The sequence below is a fragment of the Rhinoderma darwinii genome, chromosome 3 (genome assembly GCF_050947455.1).
Source record: "Rhinoderma darwinii isolate aRhiDar2 chromosome 3, aRhiDar2.hap1, whole genome shotgun sequence".
Lineage (NCBI taxonomy): Eukaryota > Metazoa > Chordata > Amphibia > Anura > Rhinodermatidae > Rhinoderma > Rhinoderma darwinii.
This window is the reverse complement of record NC_134689.1, coordinates 401,309,966-401,327,487: the sequence shown is the minus strand read 5'-3', so window position 1 is coordinate 401,327,487 and position 17,522 is coordinate 401,309,966. Positions and strand designations below refer to the sequence as shown.

The following is a 17,522-nucleotide window of genomic DNA, read 5'->3' as shown; positions in this document are numbered from 1 at the left end:
TGAGAAATAGGGAGAGGTTATATGGAGTAATAGGAGTAGATATAGAGAGAGGATATATAGAGTAATAGGAGGAGATATAGGGAGAGGTTAAATGTAGTAATAGGAGGAGATATAGGGAGATGTTATATGGAGTAATAGGAGGAGATATAGGGAGAAGTTATATGGAGTAATAGGAGGAGATATAGGGAGAGGATATATGGAGTAATAGGAGGAGATATAGGGAGAGATTATATATAGTAATAGGAGGAGATATAGGGAGAGGATATATGTAGTAATAGGAGGAGATATAGGGAGAGGATATATGTAGTAATAGGAGGAGATATACCGAGATGTTATATGGAGTAATAGGAGGAGATATCGGGAGAGCTTATATGGAGTAATAGGAGGAGATATAGGGAGAGGATATATGTAGTAATAAGAGGAGATATAGGGAGAGATTATATGTGGTAACAGGAGGAGATATAGGGAGAGGATATATGGAGTAATAGGAGAAGATATAGGGAGAGGTTATATGGAGTAATAGGGGGAGATATAGGGAGAGGATATATGTAGTAATAGGAGGAGATATACCGAGAGGTTATATAGAGTAGTAGGAGGAGATATAGGGAGAGGATATATGGAGTAATAGGAGGAGATATAGGGAGAGGATATATGGAGTAATAGGAGGAGATATAGGGAGAGGATATATGTAGTAATAGGAGGAGATATAGGGAGAGGATATATGTAGTAATAGGAGGAGATATACTGAGATGTTATATGGAGTAATAGGAGGAGATATAGGGAGAGGATATATGTAGTAATAGAAGGAGATATAGGGAGAGGATATATGTAGTAATAGGAGGAGATATAAGGAGATGTTATATGGAGTAATAGGAGGAGATATAGGGAGAGGTTATATGGAGTAATAGGAGGAGATATAGGGAGATGTTATATGTAGTAATAGGAGGAGATATCGGGAGAGGATATATGTAGTAATAGGAGGAGATATAGGGGAGGTTATATGTAGTAATAGGAGGAGATATAGGGAGATGTTATATGGAGTAATAGTAGGAGATATAGGGAGATGTTGTATGTAGTAATGGGAGGAGATATAAGGAGAGGATATATGTAGTAATAGGAGAAGATATAGGGAGAGGTTATATATAGTAATTGGAGGAGATATAGGGAGATGGTTATATAGAATAAAAGGAGATATAAGGAGATGTTATATGGAGTAATATGAGGAGATATAGGGAGAGGATATATGTAGTAATAGGAGGAGATATAGGGAGATTTTATATGGAGTAATAGGAGAAGATATAGGGAGAGGTTATATATAGTAATTGGAGGAGATATAGGGAGATGTTATATGGAATAATAGGAGATATAAGGAGATGTTATATGGAGTAATATGAGGAGATATAGGGAGAGGATATATGTAGTAATAGGAGGAGATATAGGGAGAGGATATATGGAGTAATAGGAAGAGATATAGGGAGAGGTTATATGGAGTAATAGGAGGAGATATAGGGAGATGTTATATGGAGTAATAGTAAGAGATATAGGAGAGGTTATATGGAGTAATAGGAGGAGATATAGGGAGAGGTTATATGGAATAATAGGAGGAGATATAGGGAGAGGATATGTGGAGTAATAGGAGGAGATATAGGGGGAGGTTATATGGAGTAATAGGAGGAGATCTAGGGAGAGCTTATATGAAGTAATATGAGGAGATATAGGGGGAGGTTATATTGAGTAATATAAGGAGATATAGGAAGAGCTTATATGGACTAGTAGTAGGAGACATAGGGAGATGTTATATGGAGTAATAGGAGGAGATATAGGGAGAGGTTATATGTAGTAATAGGAGGAGATATAGGGAGAGGTTATATATAGTAATTGGAGGAGATATAGGGAGATGTTATATGGAATAATAGGAGATATAGGGAGAGGTTATATGGAGTAATAGGAGGAGATATAAGGAGAGGTTATATGGAGTAATAGGGGGAGATATAGGGAGAGGATATATGGAGTAATAGGCAGAGATATAGGGAGATGTTATATGGAGTAATAGGAGGAGATATAAGGAGAGGTTATATGGAGTAATAGGAGGAGATATAAGGAGAGGTTATATGGAGTAATAGGAGGAGATATAGGGAGAGGTTATATAGAGTAATAGGAGGAGATATAGGGAGAGGTTATATGGAGTAATTGGAGGAGATATAGGGAGAGGTTATATGGAATAATAGGAGGAGATATCGGGAGAGGTTATATGTAGTAATAGGAGGAGATAGAAGGAGAGGTTATATGGAGTAATAGGAGGAGATATATGGAGAGGTTATATGTAGTAATAGGAGGAGATATAGGAAGAGGTTATATGGAGTAATAGGAGGAGATATAGGGAGAGGTTATATGGAGTAATAGGAGGAGATATAGGGAGAGGTTATATGTAGTAATAGGAGGAGATATAGGGAGAGGATATATGGAGTAATAGGAGGAGATATAAGGACAGGTTATATGAAGTAATAGGAGGAGATATAGGGAGAGGTTATATGTAGTAATAGGAGAAGATATAGGGAGAGGATATATGGAGTAATAGGCAGAGATATAGGGAGATGTTATATGGAGTAATAGGAGGAGATATAGGGAGAGGTTATATGGAGTAATAGGAGGAGATATAGGGAGAGGATATATGGAGTAATAGGAGGAGATATAAGGAGAGGTTATATGGAGTAATAGGAGGAGATATAAGGAGAGGTTATATGGAGTAATAGGAGGAGATATAGGGAGAGGTTATATAGAGTAATAGGAGTAGATATAGGAGAGGATATATGGAGTAATAGGAGGAGATATAGGGAGAGGTTATATGGAGTAATAGGAGGAGATATAGGGAGATGTTATATAGAGTAATAGGAGGAGATATAGGGAGATGTTATATGTAGTAATAGGAGGAGGTATAGGGAGAGGTTATATGTAGTAATAGGAGGAGATATAAGGAGATGTACATGGAGTAATAGGAGGAGATATAGGGAGAGATATATGTAGTTATAGGAGGAGATATAGGGAGAGGTTATATGGAGTAATAGGAGGATATATAGGGAGAGGATATATGCATTAATAGGAGGAGATATAGGGAGAGGTTATATGGAGTAATAGGAGGAGATATAGGGAGAGGTTATATGGAGTAATAGGAGGATATATAGGGAGAGGATATATGCAGTAATAGGAGGAGATATAGGGAGAGGTTATATGGAGTAATAGGAGGAGATATAGGGAGAGGTTATATGGAATAATAGGAGGAGATATCGGGAGAGGTTATATGTAGTAATAGGAGGAGATAGAAGGAGAGGTTATATGGAGTAATAGGAGGAGATATATGGAGAGGTTATATGTAGTAATAGGAGGAGATATAGGGAGAGGTTATATAGAATAATAGGAGGAGATATCGGAGAGGTTATATGAAGTAATAGGAGGAGATATCGGGAGAGGTTATATGAAGTAATAGGAGGAGATAGAAGGAGAGGTTATATGGAGTAATAGGAGGAGATATAGGGAGAGGATATATGGAGTAATAGGAGGAGATATAGGGAGAGGTTATATGGAGTAATAGGAGGAGATATAGGGAGAGGTTATATGGAGTAATAGGAGGAGATATAGGGAGAGGTTATATGGAATAAATAGGAGGAGATATCGGGAGAGGTTATATGAAGTAATAGGAGGAGATATCGGGAGAGGTTATATGAAGTAATAGGAGGAGATAGAAGGAGAGGTTATATGGAATAATAGGAGGAGATATAGGAGAGGTTATATGTAGTAATAGGAGGAGATATAAGGAGATGATATATGGAGTAAAAAGAGGAGATATAGGGAGATGTTATATGGAGTAATAGGAGGAGATATAAGGAGAGGTTATATGGAGTAATAGGAAGAGATATGGGGAGATGTTATATGGAGTAATAGGAGAAGATATAGGGAGACGTTATATGGAGTAATAGGAGGAGATATAGGAGAGGTTATATGGAGTAATAGGAGGAGATATAGGGAGAGGTTATATGTAGTAATAGGAGGAGATATAGGGAGAGGATATATGGAGTAATAGGAGGAGATATAGGGAGAGGTTATATGTAGTAATAGGAGGAGATATAGGGAGAGGATATATGGAGTAATAGGAGGAGATATAAGGAAAGGATATATGGAGTAATAGGAGGAGATATAGGGAGAGGTTATATGTAGTAATAGGAGGAGATATAAGGAAGATGATATATGGAGTAAAAAGAGGAGATATAGGGAGATGTTATATGGAGTAATAGGAGGAGATATAAGGAGAGGTTATATGGAGTAATAGGAAGTGATATGGGGAGATGTTATATGGAGTAATAGGAGAAGATATAGGGAGACGTTATATGGAGTAATAGGAGGAGATATAGGGAGAGGTTATATGGAGTAATAGGAGGAGATATAGGGAGAGGATATATGGAGTAATAGGAGGAGATATAGGGAGGGTTATATGTAGTAATAGGAGGAGATATAGGGAGAGGATATATGGAGTAATAGGAGGAGATATAAGGAAAGGATATATGGAGTAATAGGAGGAGATATAGAGAGATGTTATATGCAGTAATAGGGGGAAAGATATAGGGAGAGGTTATATGGAGCAATAGGAGATATATGGAGAGGATATATGGAGTAATAGGAGATATAGGGAGAGGTTATATGGAGTAATAGGAGGAGATCTAGGTAGAGGTTAAATGTAGTAATAGGAGGAGATATAGGAGTGGTTATGTGACGTTCTAGGAGGAGATGAGATATGGAGTAATAGGTGGAGGACATAGGAAGAGTATATATGGAGTATTAGGAGGAGAACTAGGGAGAGGTTATATGGAGTAATAGGAGGAGATATAGGGAGATGTTATATGGAGTAATAGTAGGAGATATAGGGGGAGGTATATGTAGTAATAGGAGGAGATATAGGGAGAGGTTATATGGAGTAATAGGCAGAGATATAGGGAGAGGTTATATGGCATTACAGGAGGAGATATAGGGAGATGTTATATAGAGTAATAAGAGGAGATATAGGGAGAGGTTATATGGCATAACAGGAGGAGATATAGGGAGAGGTTATATGGAGTAATAGGAGGAGATATAGGGAGAGGTTATATGTAGTAATAGGAGGAGATATAGGGAGAGGTTCTATGGAGTTATAGGAGGAGATATAGGTAGATGTTATATGTAGTAATAGGAGGAGATATAGGGAGATTTTATATGGAGTAATAGGTGGAGATATAGGGAGAGATTTATGTTGTAACAGGAGGAGATATAGGGAGAGGATATATGTAGTAATAGGAGGAGATATAGGGAGATGTTATATGTAGTAATAGGAGGAGATATAGGGAGAGGTTATATGAAGTAATAGGAGAAGATATAGGGAGATGTTATATGGAGTAATAAGAGTAGATATAGGAGAGTTATATGTAGTAATAGGAGGAGATATACCGAGAGGATATATGGAGTAATAGGAGGAGATATACCGAGAGGTTATATAGAGTAATAGGAGGAGATATAGGGAGAGGATATATGGAGTAATAGGAGGAGATATAGGGAGAGGATATATGTAGTAATAGGAGGAGATATACCGAGAGGTTATATAGAGTAATAGGAGGAGATATAGGGAGAGGATATATGGAGTAATAGGAGGAGATATAGGGAGAGGATATATGGAGTAATAGAGGAGATATAGGGAGATGTTATATGGAGTAATAGGAGGAGATATAAGGAGAGGATATATGGAGTAATAGGAGAAGATATAGGGAGAGGTTATATGGAATAATAGGAGGAGATATAGGGAGAGGATATATGGGGTAATAGGAGGAGATATAGGGAGAGGTTATATGGAGTAATAGGAGGAGATATAGGAGAGGTTATATGTAGTAATAGGAGGAGATATAGGGAGAGGTTATATGGAGTAATAGGAGGAGATATAGGGAGAGTTATATATAGTAATTGGAGGAGATATAGGGAGATGTTATATAAAGGAATAATAGGAGATGTTATATGGAGTAATATGAGGAGATATAGGGAGAGGATATATGTAGTAATAGGAGGAGATATAGGGAGAGGATATATGGAGTAATAGGAGGAGATATAGGGAGAAGATATATGTAGTAATAGGAGGAGATATACCGAGATGTTATATGGAGTAATAGGAGGAGATATAAGGAGAGGATATATGGAGTAATAGGAGGAGATATAGGAGAATGTTATATGGAGTAATAGGAGGAGATATAAGGAGAGGATATATGGAGTAATAGGAGAAGATATAGGGAGAGGTTATATATAGTAATTGGAGGAGATATAGGGAGATGTTATATGGAATAATAGGTGATGTTATATGGAGTAATATGAGGAGATACGGAGAGGATATATGTAGTAATAGGAGGAGATATAGGGAGATGTTATATGGAGTAATAGGAGGAGATATAGGGAGATGTTATATGGAGTAATAGGAGAAGATATAGGAGAGGATATATGGAGTAATAGGAGGAGATATAGGGAGAGGTTATATATAGTAATTGGAAGAGATATAGGGAGATGTTATATGGAATAATAGGAGATATAAGGAGATGTTATATGGAGTAATATGAGGAGATATAGGGAGAGGATATATGTAGTAATAGGAGGAAATATAGGTAGAGGATATATGGAGTAATAGGAAGAGATATAGGGAGAGGTTACATGTAGTAATAAGAGGAGATATAGGGAGAGGTTATATGGAGTAATAGGAGGAGATATAGGGAGATGTTATATGGAGTAATAGTAGGAGATATAGGAGAGGTTATATGGAGTAATAGGAGGAGATATAGGGAGAGGTTATATGGAGTAATAGGAGGAGATATAGGGAGAGGATATATGGAGTAATAGGAGGAGATATAGGGGGAGGTTATATGGAGTAATAGGAGGAGATATAGGCAGAGGATATATGTAGTAATATGAGGAGACATAGGGGGAGGTTATATGGAGTAATAGGAGGAGATATAGGGAGAGCTTATATGAAGTAATATGAGGAGATATAGGGGGAGGTTATATGGAGTAATATAAGGAAATATAGGAAGAGCTTATATGGACTAGTAGTAGGAGACATAGGGAGATGTTATATGGAGTAATAGGAGGAGATATAAGGAGATGTTACATGGAGTAATAGGAGGAGATATAGGGAGAGGTTATATGGAGTAATAGTAGGAGATATAGGGAGAGGATATATGGAGTAATATGAGGAGATATAGGGAGAGGTTATATGGAGTAATAGGAGGAGATATAGGAGAGGTTATATGGAGTAATAGGAGGAGATATATGGAGAGGTTATATGGAGTAATAGGAGGAGATATAGGAGAGGATATATGTAGTAATAGGAGGAGATATGGGGAGAGGTTATATGGAGTAATAGGAGGAGATATAAGGACAGGTTATATGGAGTAATAGGAGGAGATATAGGGAGAGGTTATATGGAGTAATAGGAGGAGATATAGAGAGAGGTTATATGGAGTAATAGGAGGAGATATAGGGAGAGGTTATATGGAATAATAGGAGATATCGGGAGAGGCTATATGAAGTAATAGGAGGAGATAGAAGGAGAGGTTATATGGAGTAATAGGAGGAGATATAGGGAGAGGTTATATGGAGTAATAGGAGGAGATATAGGGAGAGGTTATATGGAGTAATAGGAGGAGATATAGGGAGAGGATATATGTAGTAATAGGAGGAGATATAGGGAGATGTTATATGGAGTAATAGGAGGAGATATAGGGAGAGGATATATGTAGTAATAGGTGGAGATATAGGGAGATGTTATATGGAGTAATAGGAGGAGATATAGGGAGAGGATATATGGAGTAATAGGAGGAGATATAGGGAGAGGTTATATGGGGTGTTAGGAGGAGATATGGGGAGAGGTTATATGGAGTAATAGGAGGAGATATAAGGAGAGGTTATATGGAGTAATAGGAGGAGATATAGGGAGAGGTTATATGAAGTAATAGGAGGAGATATAGGGAGAGGTTATATGGAGTAATAGGGGGAGATATAGGGAGAGGTTGTATGGAGTAATAGGAGGAGATATAGGGAGAGGTTATATGGAGTAATAGGGGGAGATATAGGGAGAGGTTGTATGGAGTAATAGGAGGCGATATAAGGATAAGTTATATGGATTAATAGGAGGAGATATAGGGAGAGGTTATATGTAGTAATAGGAGGAGATATAGGGAGAGGTTATATGTAGTAATAGGAGGAGATATGAGAAGATGTTATATGGAGTAATAGGAGGAGATATAGGGAGAGGTTATATGTAGTAATAGGAGGAGATATAGGGAGAGGTTATATGTAGTAATAGGAGGAGATATAGGGAGAGGTTATATGTAGTAATAGGAGGAGATATAGGGAGATGTTATATGGAGTAATAGGAGGAGATATAGGGAGAGGATATATGTAGTGATAGGACGAGATATAGGGAGAGGTTATATGTAGTAATAGGAGGAGATATAGGGAGAGGTTACATGTAGTAATAGGAGGAGATATAGGGAGAGGTTATATGGAGTAATAGGAGGAGATATAGGGAGAGGATATATGCAGTAATAGGAGGAGATATAGGGAGAGGATATATGGAGTAATAGGAGGAGATATAGGGAGATGTTATATGGAGTAATAGGAGGAGATATAGGGTGAGGTTATATGCAATAATAGGAGATATCGGGAGAGGCTATATGAAGTAATAGGAGGAGATATAGGGAGAGGTTATATGGAGTAATAGGAGGAGATATAGGGAGAGGATATATGCAGTAATAGGAGGAGATATAGGGAGAGGATATATGGAGTAATAGGAGGAGATATAGGGAGATGTTATATGGAGTAATAGGAGGAGATATAGGGTGAGGTTATATGGAATAATAGGAGATATCGGGAGAGGCTATATGAAGTAATAGGAGGAGATATAGGGAGAGGTTATATGGAGTAATAGAAGGAGAAATATGGGGAGATGTTATATGGAGTAATAGGAGGAGATATAGGGAGATGTTATATGTAGTAATAGGAGGAGATATAAGGAGATGTTATAGGAGGAGATATATGGAGAGGTTATATGTACACATGTAGCTGCACTGGTACCTTTAGGGTATGTGCACACATAGTGTTTTCAGGCGTTTACGCCTCGAAAAACGGCTGAAAAAACGGAAGCAGAACGCCTACAAACATCTGCCCATTGATTTCAATGGGAAAAACTGCATTCTGTTCCGACGGGGCGTTTTTTTACGCCTCGTTTTCCAAAAACAGCACGGAAAAAGACGCCCGTGAAAAAGAAGTGCATGTCACTTCTTGGGACGTTCTTTGAGCCGTTTTTCATTGACTCTATAGAAAAACAGCTCCAAAAACGTCCGTAAAGAACGCCGCGAAAATCGCGAGTGGCTTACAAAACTTTTGAAAATCAGTAGCGGTTTTCCCTTGAAAACAGCTCCGTATTTTCAGACGTTTTTTGCTAAGCGTGTGAACATAGCCTTAGATGTCACCTCAGCTCAGGTTTTCTCATCCTTATTCTCAATTAGGTTGATCTGGATTTTTCGTCTCCAGGGCTTTTGCAACATCTCAAACAAGGAAGAAAAAAAGTCCACAACATCACGTTAACCTTTTTTCCTTCCCTGGAAAGGGAGTGGCGATCAAACAATTGCTGGGCCCCTCATTCCGCAGCGTTGAAGTTGTAGATTGGTTTGCCTTTGTATCTGAACAATATTCTTAATTCCAACTTTTCACAAGTTTTTTTATTTTTTTGTAAATACCTGTAATAGGTGTCCTCCTGGGATGTGGATGTATTTATGTGATCCACGGTTTTTCGGTCTCCTGCTCGGCTTGTCATCTACCTCATCACCACTGGGGGTCATGTCATGGACTGCTCTAGAGCACTTATCTGATACATTGCTAAATTGGAGCCACTATGTGAAGATAAGTAGGCAGTATTTAGAGGGCACCACTAAGGTAGTCTTAAAGTATTCACTCAGTTTCTTGCCTCAGTACCTAATTATTGATTCTACTGGTTTCTTAAACTAAGAAGGCATTTTAGTGCGAACCCTATAGAGCCACAGGTATATTTCATATTCAGACCTATGTTGGGTAATTTATTTTAATTAATTTTTTTTATTACCAATGTTTTGCTTTTAGATATATAATTTCAGAAAATATATAACATCATGGTCTATTTCTCTGACACAGGGTGGAATGTCTGACAGGCGTTGGATCAAGGCTTTTCTCAGAGGACTCCTTATTCTGAATCTCAGCTACATTTATGGTGAAGGTGAGAAAGTTGGTATTCTTATCCTCCCTTTTACCTCCTCAAGTGTCATGTACCTTCTACCATTACAAATTATATTACTAAGAAGGTGCTAAGCTCCACCTCAGTCAGCCAATCCATATTATAACTACTATAATACTGCTTCGCTATGTACAATAATATAACTATTATAATACCTCCCCCTATGTACAAGAATATAACTGCTATCATACTGCCCCCTATGTACAAGAATATAACTACTATAATACTGCCCCTTATGTACAAGAATATAACTACTATAATACTGCCTCTTATATACAAGAATATAACTACTATAATACTGCCCCTATAAACAAGAATATAACTACTATAATACTGCCCCCTATGTATAAGAATATAACTACTATAATACTGCCCCCTATATACAAGAATATAACTACTATAACACTGCCCCTTATGTACAAGAATATAACTACTATAATACTGCTCCTATGTACAAGAATATAACTACTATAATACTGCTCCTATATACAAGAATATAACTACTATAATACTGCCTCCTATATACAAGAATATAACTACTATAATACTGCCCCTATAAACAAGAATATAACTACTATAATACTGCCCCCTATGTATAAGAATATAACTACTATAATACTGCCCCCTATATACAAGAATATAACTACTATAATACTGCCCCTTATGTACAAGAATATAACTACTATAATACTGCCCCTATAAACAAGAATATAACTACTATAATACTGCCCCCTATGTATAAGAATATAACTACTATAATACTGCCCACTATATACAAGAATATAACTACTATAATACTGCCCCTTATGTACAAGAATATAACTACTATAATACTGCCCCTTATGTACAAGAATATAACTGCTATCATACTGCCCCCTATGTACAAGAATATAACTACTATAATACTGCCCCTTATGTACAAGAATATAACTACTATAATACTGCCCCTTATGTACAAGAATATAACTGCTATCATACTGCCCCCTATGTACAAGAATATAACTACTATAATACTGCCCCTTATGTACAAGAATATAACTACTATAATACTGCCGCTATACACAAGAATATAACTACTATAATACTGCCCCTATAAACAATAATATAACTACTATAATACTGCCCCCTATGTACAAGAATATAACTACTATACTACTGCCCCCTATATACAAGAATATAACTACTATAATACTGCTCCCCATGTACAAGAATATAACTACTATAATACTGCCCCTATATACAAGAATATAACTACTATAATACTGCCCCCTATATACAAGAATATAACTACTATAATACTGCCCCCTATATACAAGAATATAACTACTATAATACTGCCCCTGTGTATAAGAATATAACTACTATAATACTGAACCATATATACAAGAATATAACTACTATAATACTGCCCCTATATACAAGAATATTACTACTATAATACTGCCCCATATATACAAGAATAGAAACTACTATAATGCTGCCCCTATATACAAGAATATAACTATTATAATACTGTCCCCTATTTACAAGAATATAACTACTATAATACTGCCCCTATAAACAAGAATATAACTACTATAATACTGCCCCCTATGTACAAGAATATAACGACTATAATACTGCTCCTATGTACAAGAATATAACTACTATAATACTTCTCCTATATACAAGAATATAACTACTATAAAACTGCCCCTATATACAAGAATATAACTACTATAATACTGCTACCCATGTACAAGAATATAACTACTATAATACTGCTCCTATATACAAGAATATAACTACTATAATACTGCCCCTTATGTACAAGAATATAACTACTATAATACTGCCGCTATGCACAAGAATATAACTACTATAATACTGCCCCCTATGTACAAGAATATAACTACTATACTACTGCCCCCTATATACAAGAATATAACTAATATAATACTGCTCCCCATGTACAAGAATATAACTACTATAAAACTGCCCCCTTGTACAAGAATATAACTACTATAATACTGCCCCTATGTACAAGAATATAACTACTATAGCACTGCCTCCTATATACAAGAATATAAGTACTATAATACTTCCCCCTATATACAAGAATATAACTACTATAGTACTGCCCCTATATACAAGAATATAACTACTATAATACTGCCTCCTATATACAAGAATATAACTACTATAATACTGCCCCCTATGTACAAGAATATAACTACTATAATACTGCCCCTATATACAAGAATATAACTACTATAATACTGCCCCCTATGTACAAGAATATAACTACTATACTACTGCCCCCTATATACAAGAATATAACTAATATAATACTGCTCCCCATGTACAAGAATATAACTACTATAATACTGCTCCTATGTACAAGAATATAACTACTATAATACTGCTCCTATGTACAAGAATATAACTACTATAATACTGCCCCCTATATACAAGAATATAACTACTACAATACTGCCCCCTATATACAAGAATATAACTACTATAATACTGCCCCCTATGTACAAGAATATAACTACTATAATACTGCCTCCTATATACAAGAATATAACTACTATAATACTGCCCCCTATATAGAAGAATATAACTACTATAATACGGTCTCCTATGTACAAGAATATAACTACTATAATACTGCCCCCTATATACAAGAATATAACTACTATAATACTGCCCCCTATGTACAAGAATATAACTACTATAAAACTGCCCCTTGTACAAGAATATAACTACTAATAATAATAATAATAATAATCTTTATTTATATAGCGCCAACATATTACGCAGCACTTTACAATTTAGAGGGAACATGAAACAAACAATATCAGACATTACATAGTGACAAAGTTCATTTACAATTCAAACCTGGGGAGTAAGGACCCTGCTCGCAAGAGCTTACAATCTATGAGGACATAAGGGAGACACAAAGTGTAATAGTGTTTGTTCTGTACAATGGTCCGGCCATTTTTATACACATGCGGTGGTAACATAAAGCTGCATGAGCCGGTCACCAGCCAGTATCTGTGTATGACGGACATGAAGAGAAGGAGTGTGAGGGAATCTTATTCTGATGACTAATCTAAATGGAGGGCCATGGAAAGGAGTCAGATTAGGGAATGTTATAGGCCTGTCTAAATAGATGTGTTTTCAGGGCACGTTTAAAACTGTGGATATTGGGAATTAATCTGATTGTCTGGGGTAGCACATTCCAGAGGACGGGTGCAGCATGAGAGAAATCCTGGAGACGGGAGTGGGAGGTTCGGTTTATGGAGGATTTTTAATCTAAGGTCGTTGGCAGAACGTAGAGCCCGAGTAGGGTGGTAGACAGAGATGAGGGAGGAGATGTAAGGAGGTGCAGCACTGTGGAGAGCTTTGTGGGTGAGAGTAATAAGTTTGAATTTTATTCGGAAGGGGATGGGCAACCAGTGCAGTGACTGGCACAGATTAGAGGCGTTGGTGTAGCGGTTGGTCATAAAGATGAGCCTGGCTGCTGCATTGAGGATAGATTGGAGAGGGGAGAGTTTAGCACTATAGCACTGCCTCCTATATACAAGAATATAAGTACTATAAAACTGCCCCCTTGTACAAGAATATAACTACTATAATACTGCCCCCTATGTACAAGAATATAACTACTATAATACTGCTCCTATGTACAAGAATATAACTACTATAATACTTCTCCTATATACAAGAATATAACTACTATAATACTGCCCCTATATACAAGAATATAACTACTATAATACTGCTCCCCATGTAAAAGAATATAACTACTATAATACTGCTCCTATATACAAGAATATAACTACTATAATACTGCCCCTTATGTACAAGAATATAACTACTATAATACTGCCGCTATACACAAGAATATAACTACTATAAAACTGCCCCCTTGTACAAGAATATAACTACTATAATACTGCCCCTATGTACAAGAATATAACTACTATAGCACTGCCTCCTATATACAAGAATATAAGTACTATAAAACTGCCCCCTTGTACAAGAATATAACTACTATAATACTGCCCCCTATGTACAAGAATATAACTACTATAATACTGCTCCTATGTACAAGAATATAACTACTATAATACTTCTCCTATATACAAGAATATAACTACTATAATACTGCCCCTATATACAAGAATATAACTACTATAATACTGCTCCCCATGTACAAGAATATAACTACTATAATACTGCTCCTATGTACAAGAATATAACTACTATAATACTGCCGCTTTACACAAGAATATAACTACTATAATACTGCCCCTATAAACAAGAATATAACTACTATAATACTGCCCCCTATGTACAAGAATATAACTACTATACTACTGCCCCCTATATACAAGAATATAACTAATATAATACTGCTCCCCATGTACAAGAATATAACTACTATAATACTGCCCCCTATGTACAAGAATATAACTACTATAATACTGCTCCTATGTACAAGAATATAATTACTATAATACTGCCTCCTATATACAAGAATATAACTACTATAATACTGCCCCCTATATACAAGAATATAACTACTATAATACGGCCTCCTATGTACACGAATATAACAACTATAATACTGCCCCCTATATACAAGAATATAACTACTATAATACTGGTCCTATGTACAAGAATATAACTACTATAATACTGCCCCCTATATACAAGAATATAACTACTATAATACTGCCCCCTATATACAAGAAAATAACTACTATAATACTGCCCCTATGTACAAGAATATAACTACTATAATACTGCCCCCTATACACAAGAATATAACTACTATAATACTGCCCCTATGTACAAGAATATAACTATTATAGCACTGCCTCCTATATACAAGAATATAAGTACTATAATACTTCCCCCTATATACAAGAATATAACTACTATAATACTGCCCCCTATATACAAGAATATAACTACTATAATACGGCCTCCTATGTACAAGAATATAACTACTATAATACTGCCCCCTATATACAAGAATATAACTACTATAATACTGCCCCCTATGTACAAGAATATAACTACTATAAAACTGCCCCCTTGTACAAGAATATAACTACTATAATACTGCCCCTATGTACAAGAATATAACTACTATAGCACTGCCTCCTATATACAAGAATATAAGTACTATAATACTTCCCCCTATATACAAGAATATAACTACTATAATACTGCCCCCTATGTACAAGAATATAACTACTATAATACTGCTCCTATGTACAAGAATATAATTACTATAATACTGCCTCCTATATACAAGAATATAACTACTATAATACTGCCCCCTATATACAAGAATATAACTACTATAATACGGCCTCCTATGTACACGAATATAACAACTATAATACTGCCCCCTATATACAAGAATATAACTACTATAATACTGCTCCTATGTACAAGAATATAACTACTATAATACTGCCCCCTATATACAAGAATATAACTACTATAATACTGCCCCCTATGTACAAGAATATAACTACTATAAAACTGCCCCCTTGTACAAGAATATAACTACTATAATACTGCCCCCTATATACAAGAATATAACTACTATAATACTGCCCCCTATGTACAAGAATATAACTACTATAGCACTGCCTCCTATATACAAGAATATAAGTACTATAATACTGCCCCTATATACAAGAATATAACTACTATAATACTGCCTCCTATGTACAAGAATATAACTACTATAATACTGCCCCCTATATACAAGAATATAACTACTATAATACTGCCCCTATATACAAGAATATAACTACTATAATACTTCCCCCTATATACAAGAATATAACTACTATAGTACTGCCCCTATATACAAGTATATAACTACTATAATACTGCCTCCTATATACAAGAATATAACTACTATAATACTGCTCCTATATACAAGAATATAACTACTATAATACTGCCCCCTATGTACAAGAATATAACTACTATAAAACTGCCCCCTTGTACAAGAATATAATTACTTTATTCTGGTAGAGCATTATAGACTTTTAGTGTTTTTGACTAAAATGATTCCCCTGCTTCCGCCCTCACCCCTTCCTCAAATATTGCAATAATTCTGCATGACATTGGATGTTGAGGGTTATGTTGTTATGTATATTTGACTAAGATGGATTTGGAGGCCAACCCACCTTTTTGTAGGTTCTGGGAACCTTAGGATATCATTTTGGAGTTATTGGAGTGACCACTGACACTATAATGAGGAGGACTACTCGTGATTCTTAGATGGCAGTTAGATGGGGATCTAAAAGTCTAATTCATATGGGGAGATGCTGAAAAACTACGGCATGCAATGGTTTATTCTCCTACAAGAACACGAGACTGTCCACCGTAGCTAATAGGGTGCAGTCCCATACCTGGTATCCCCCCGTTTGATGTCCATATGCCCTAACATGGCCTAATAGGACAATACCTTTAATATACAGGGTTACAGATACTGAAGGGATATTCCAGCCAAAAACATTCATTACCTATCCACTGAATAGGGAATAAATGTTAGACCAGTGAGGATCCAACCGCTGGATCCTGCTAGAAACTCGGTCCCCACCAGTTGCACAAACTTTGCAATGAGGCGTTTAAATTGAGTGGCGGTCTAGCGTGCGCCCTACAGCTTCCTTCAAAGTCTATGGCACTGAGGGAAACAGCCAAGAATTAGAAATCGGTCGAGGACCCCACGACTAGATCTTCACCGATCTAACATTTATCCCCTAATATATTAATGCAAGGAATTTTCCAGTTGTGGGTAGGGGGTCTGGAGGGGGTTGTGGACCATGTAATATGACTGATTTATTGTAGGCTACAGATTTACATCCGCCATTGACATAAGAAACCTCAGTCAGGAAGTATTTTTGTTTTTATTTTTTAAGTTTAATTAATGGGCAAGTACATGCACAATTGATCATATCATCATGGGAGACGGAATTACTCCTAGTTATGCGCGAATAGCATTTGTAACAAGACGCGAATGCTTACTTGGCCGCCATAACCTCTTCATTCCTTGCCACTGACGCCAATAGTCTGCGGCCACTCATGCTCTTCCTGTCAGTTATATGGACACGCACTGAACTCACTCTCTTAAAGGGGCAGGATATGCCAAATGTTTTTTGCTCAGACAATGGAT

General features: G+C 36.3%; 1 protein-coding gene across 1 annotated transcript in view; it reads left to right on the top strand.

Annotated features, from left to right (window-relative positions):
* The window catches only part of IL27RA (interleukin 27 receptor subunit alpha), a 62,971-nt gene that overhangs the window by 4,529 nt on the left and 40,920 nt on the right, over positions 1-17,522 (top strand). Inside the window, exon 2 of the mRNA XM_075855496.1 lies at positions 10,228-10,309. Coding sequence (XP_075711611.1) covers positions 10,234-10,309 — 76 coding nt within the window. The 5' untranslated portion in view covers positions 10,228-10,233. The remainder of the gene's footprint in view (positions 1-10,227; positions 10,310-17,522) is intronic.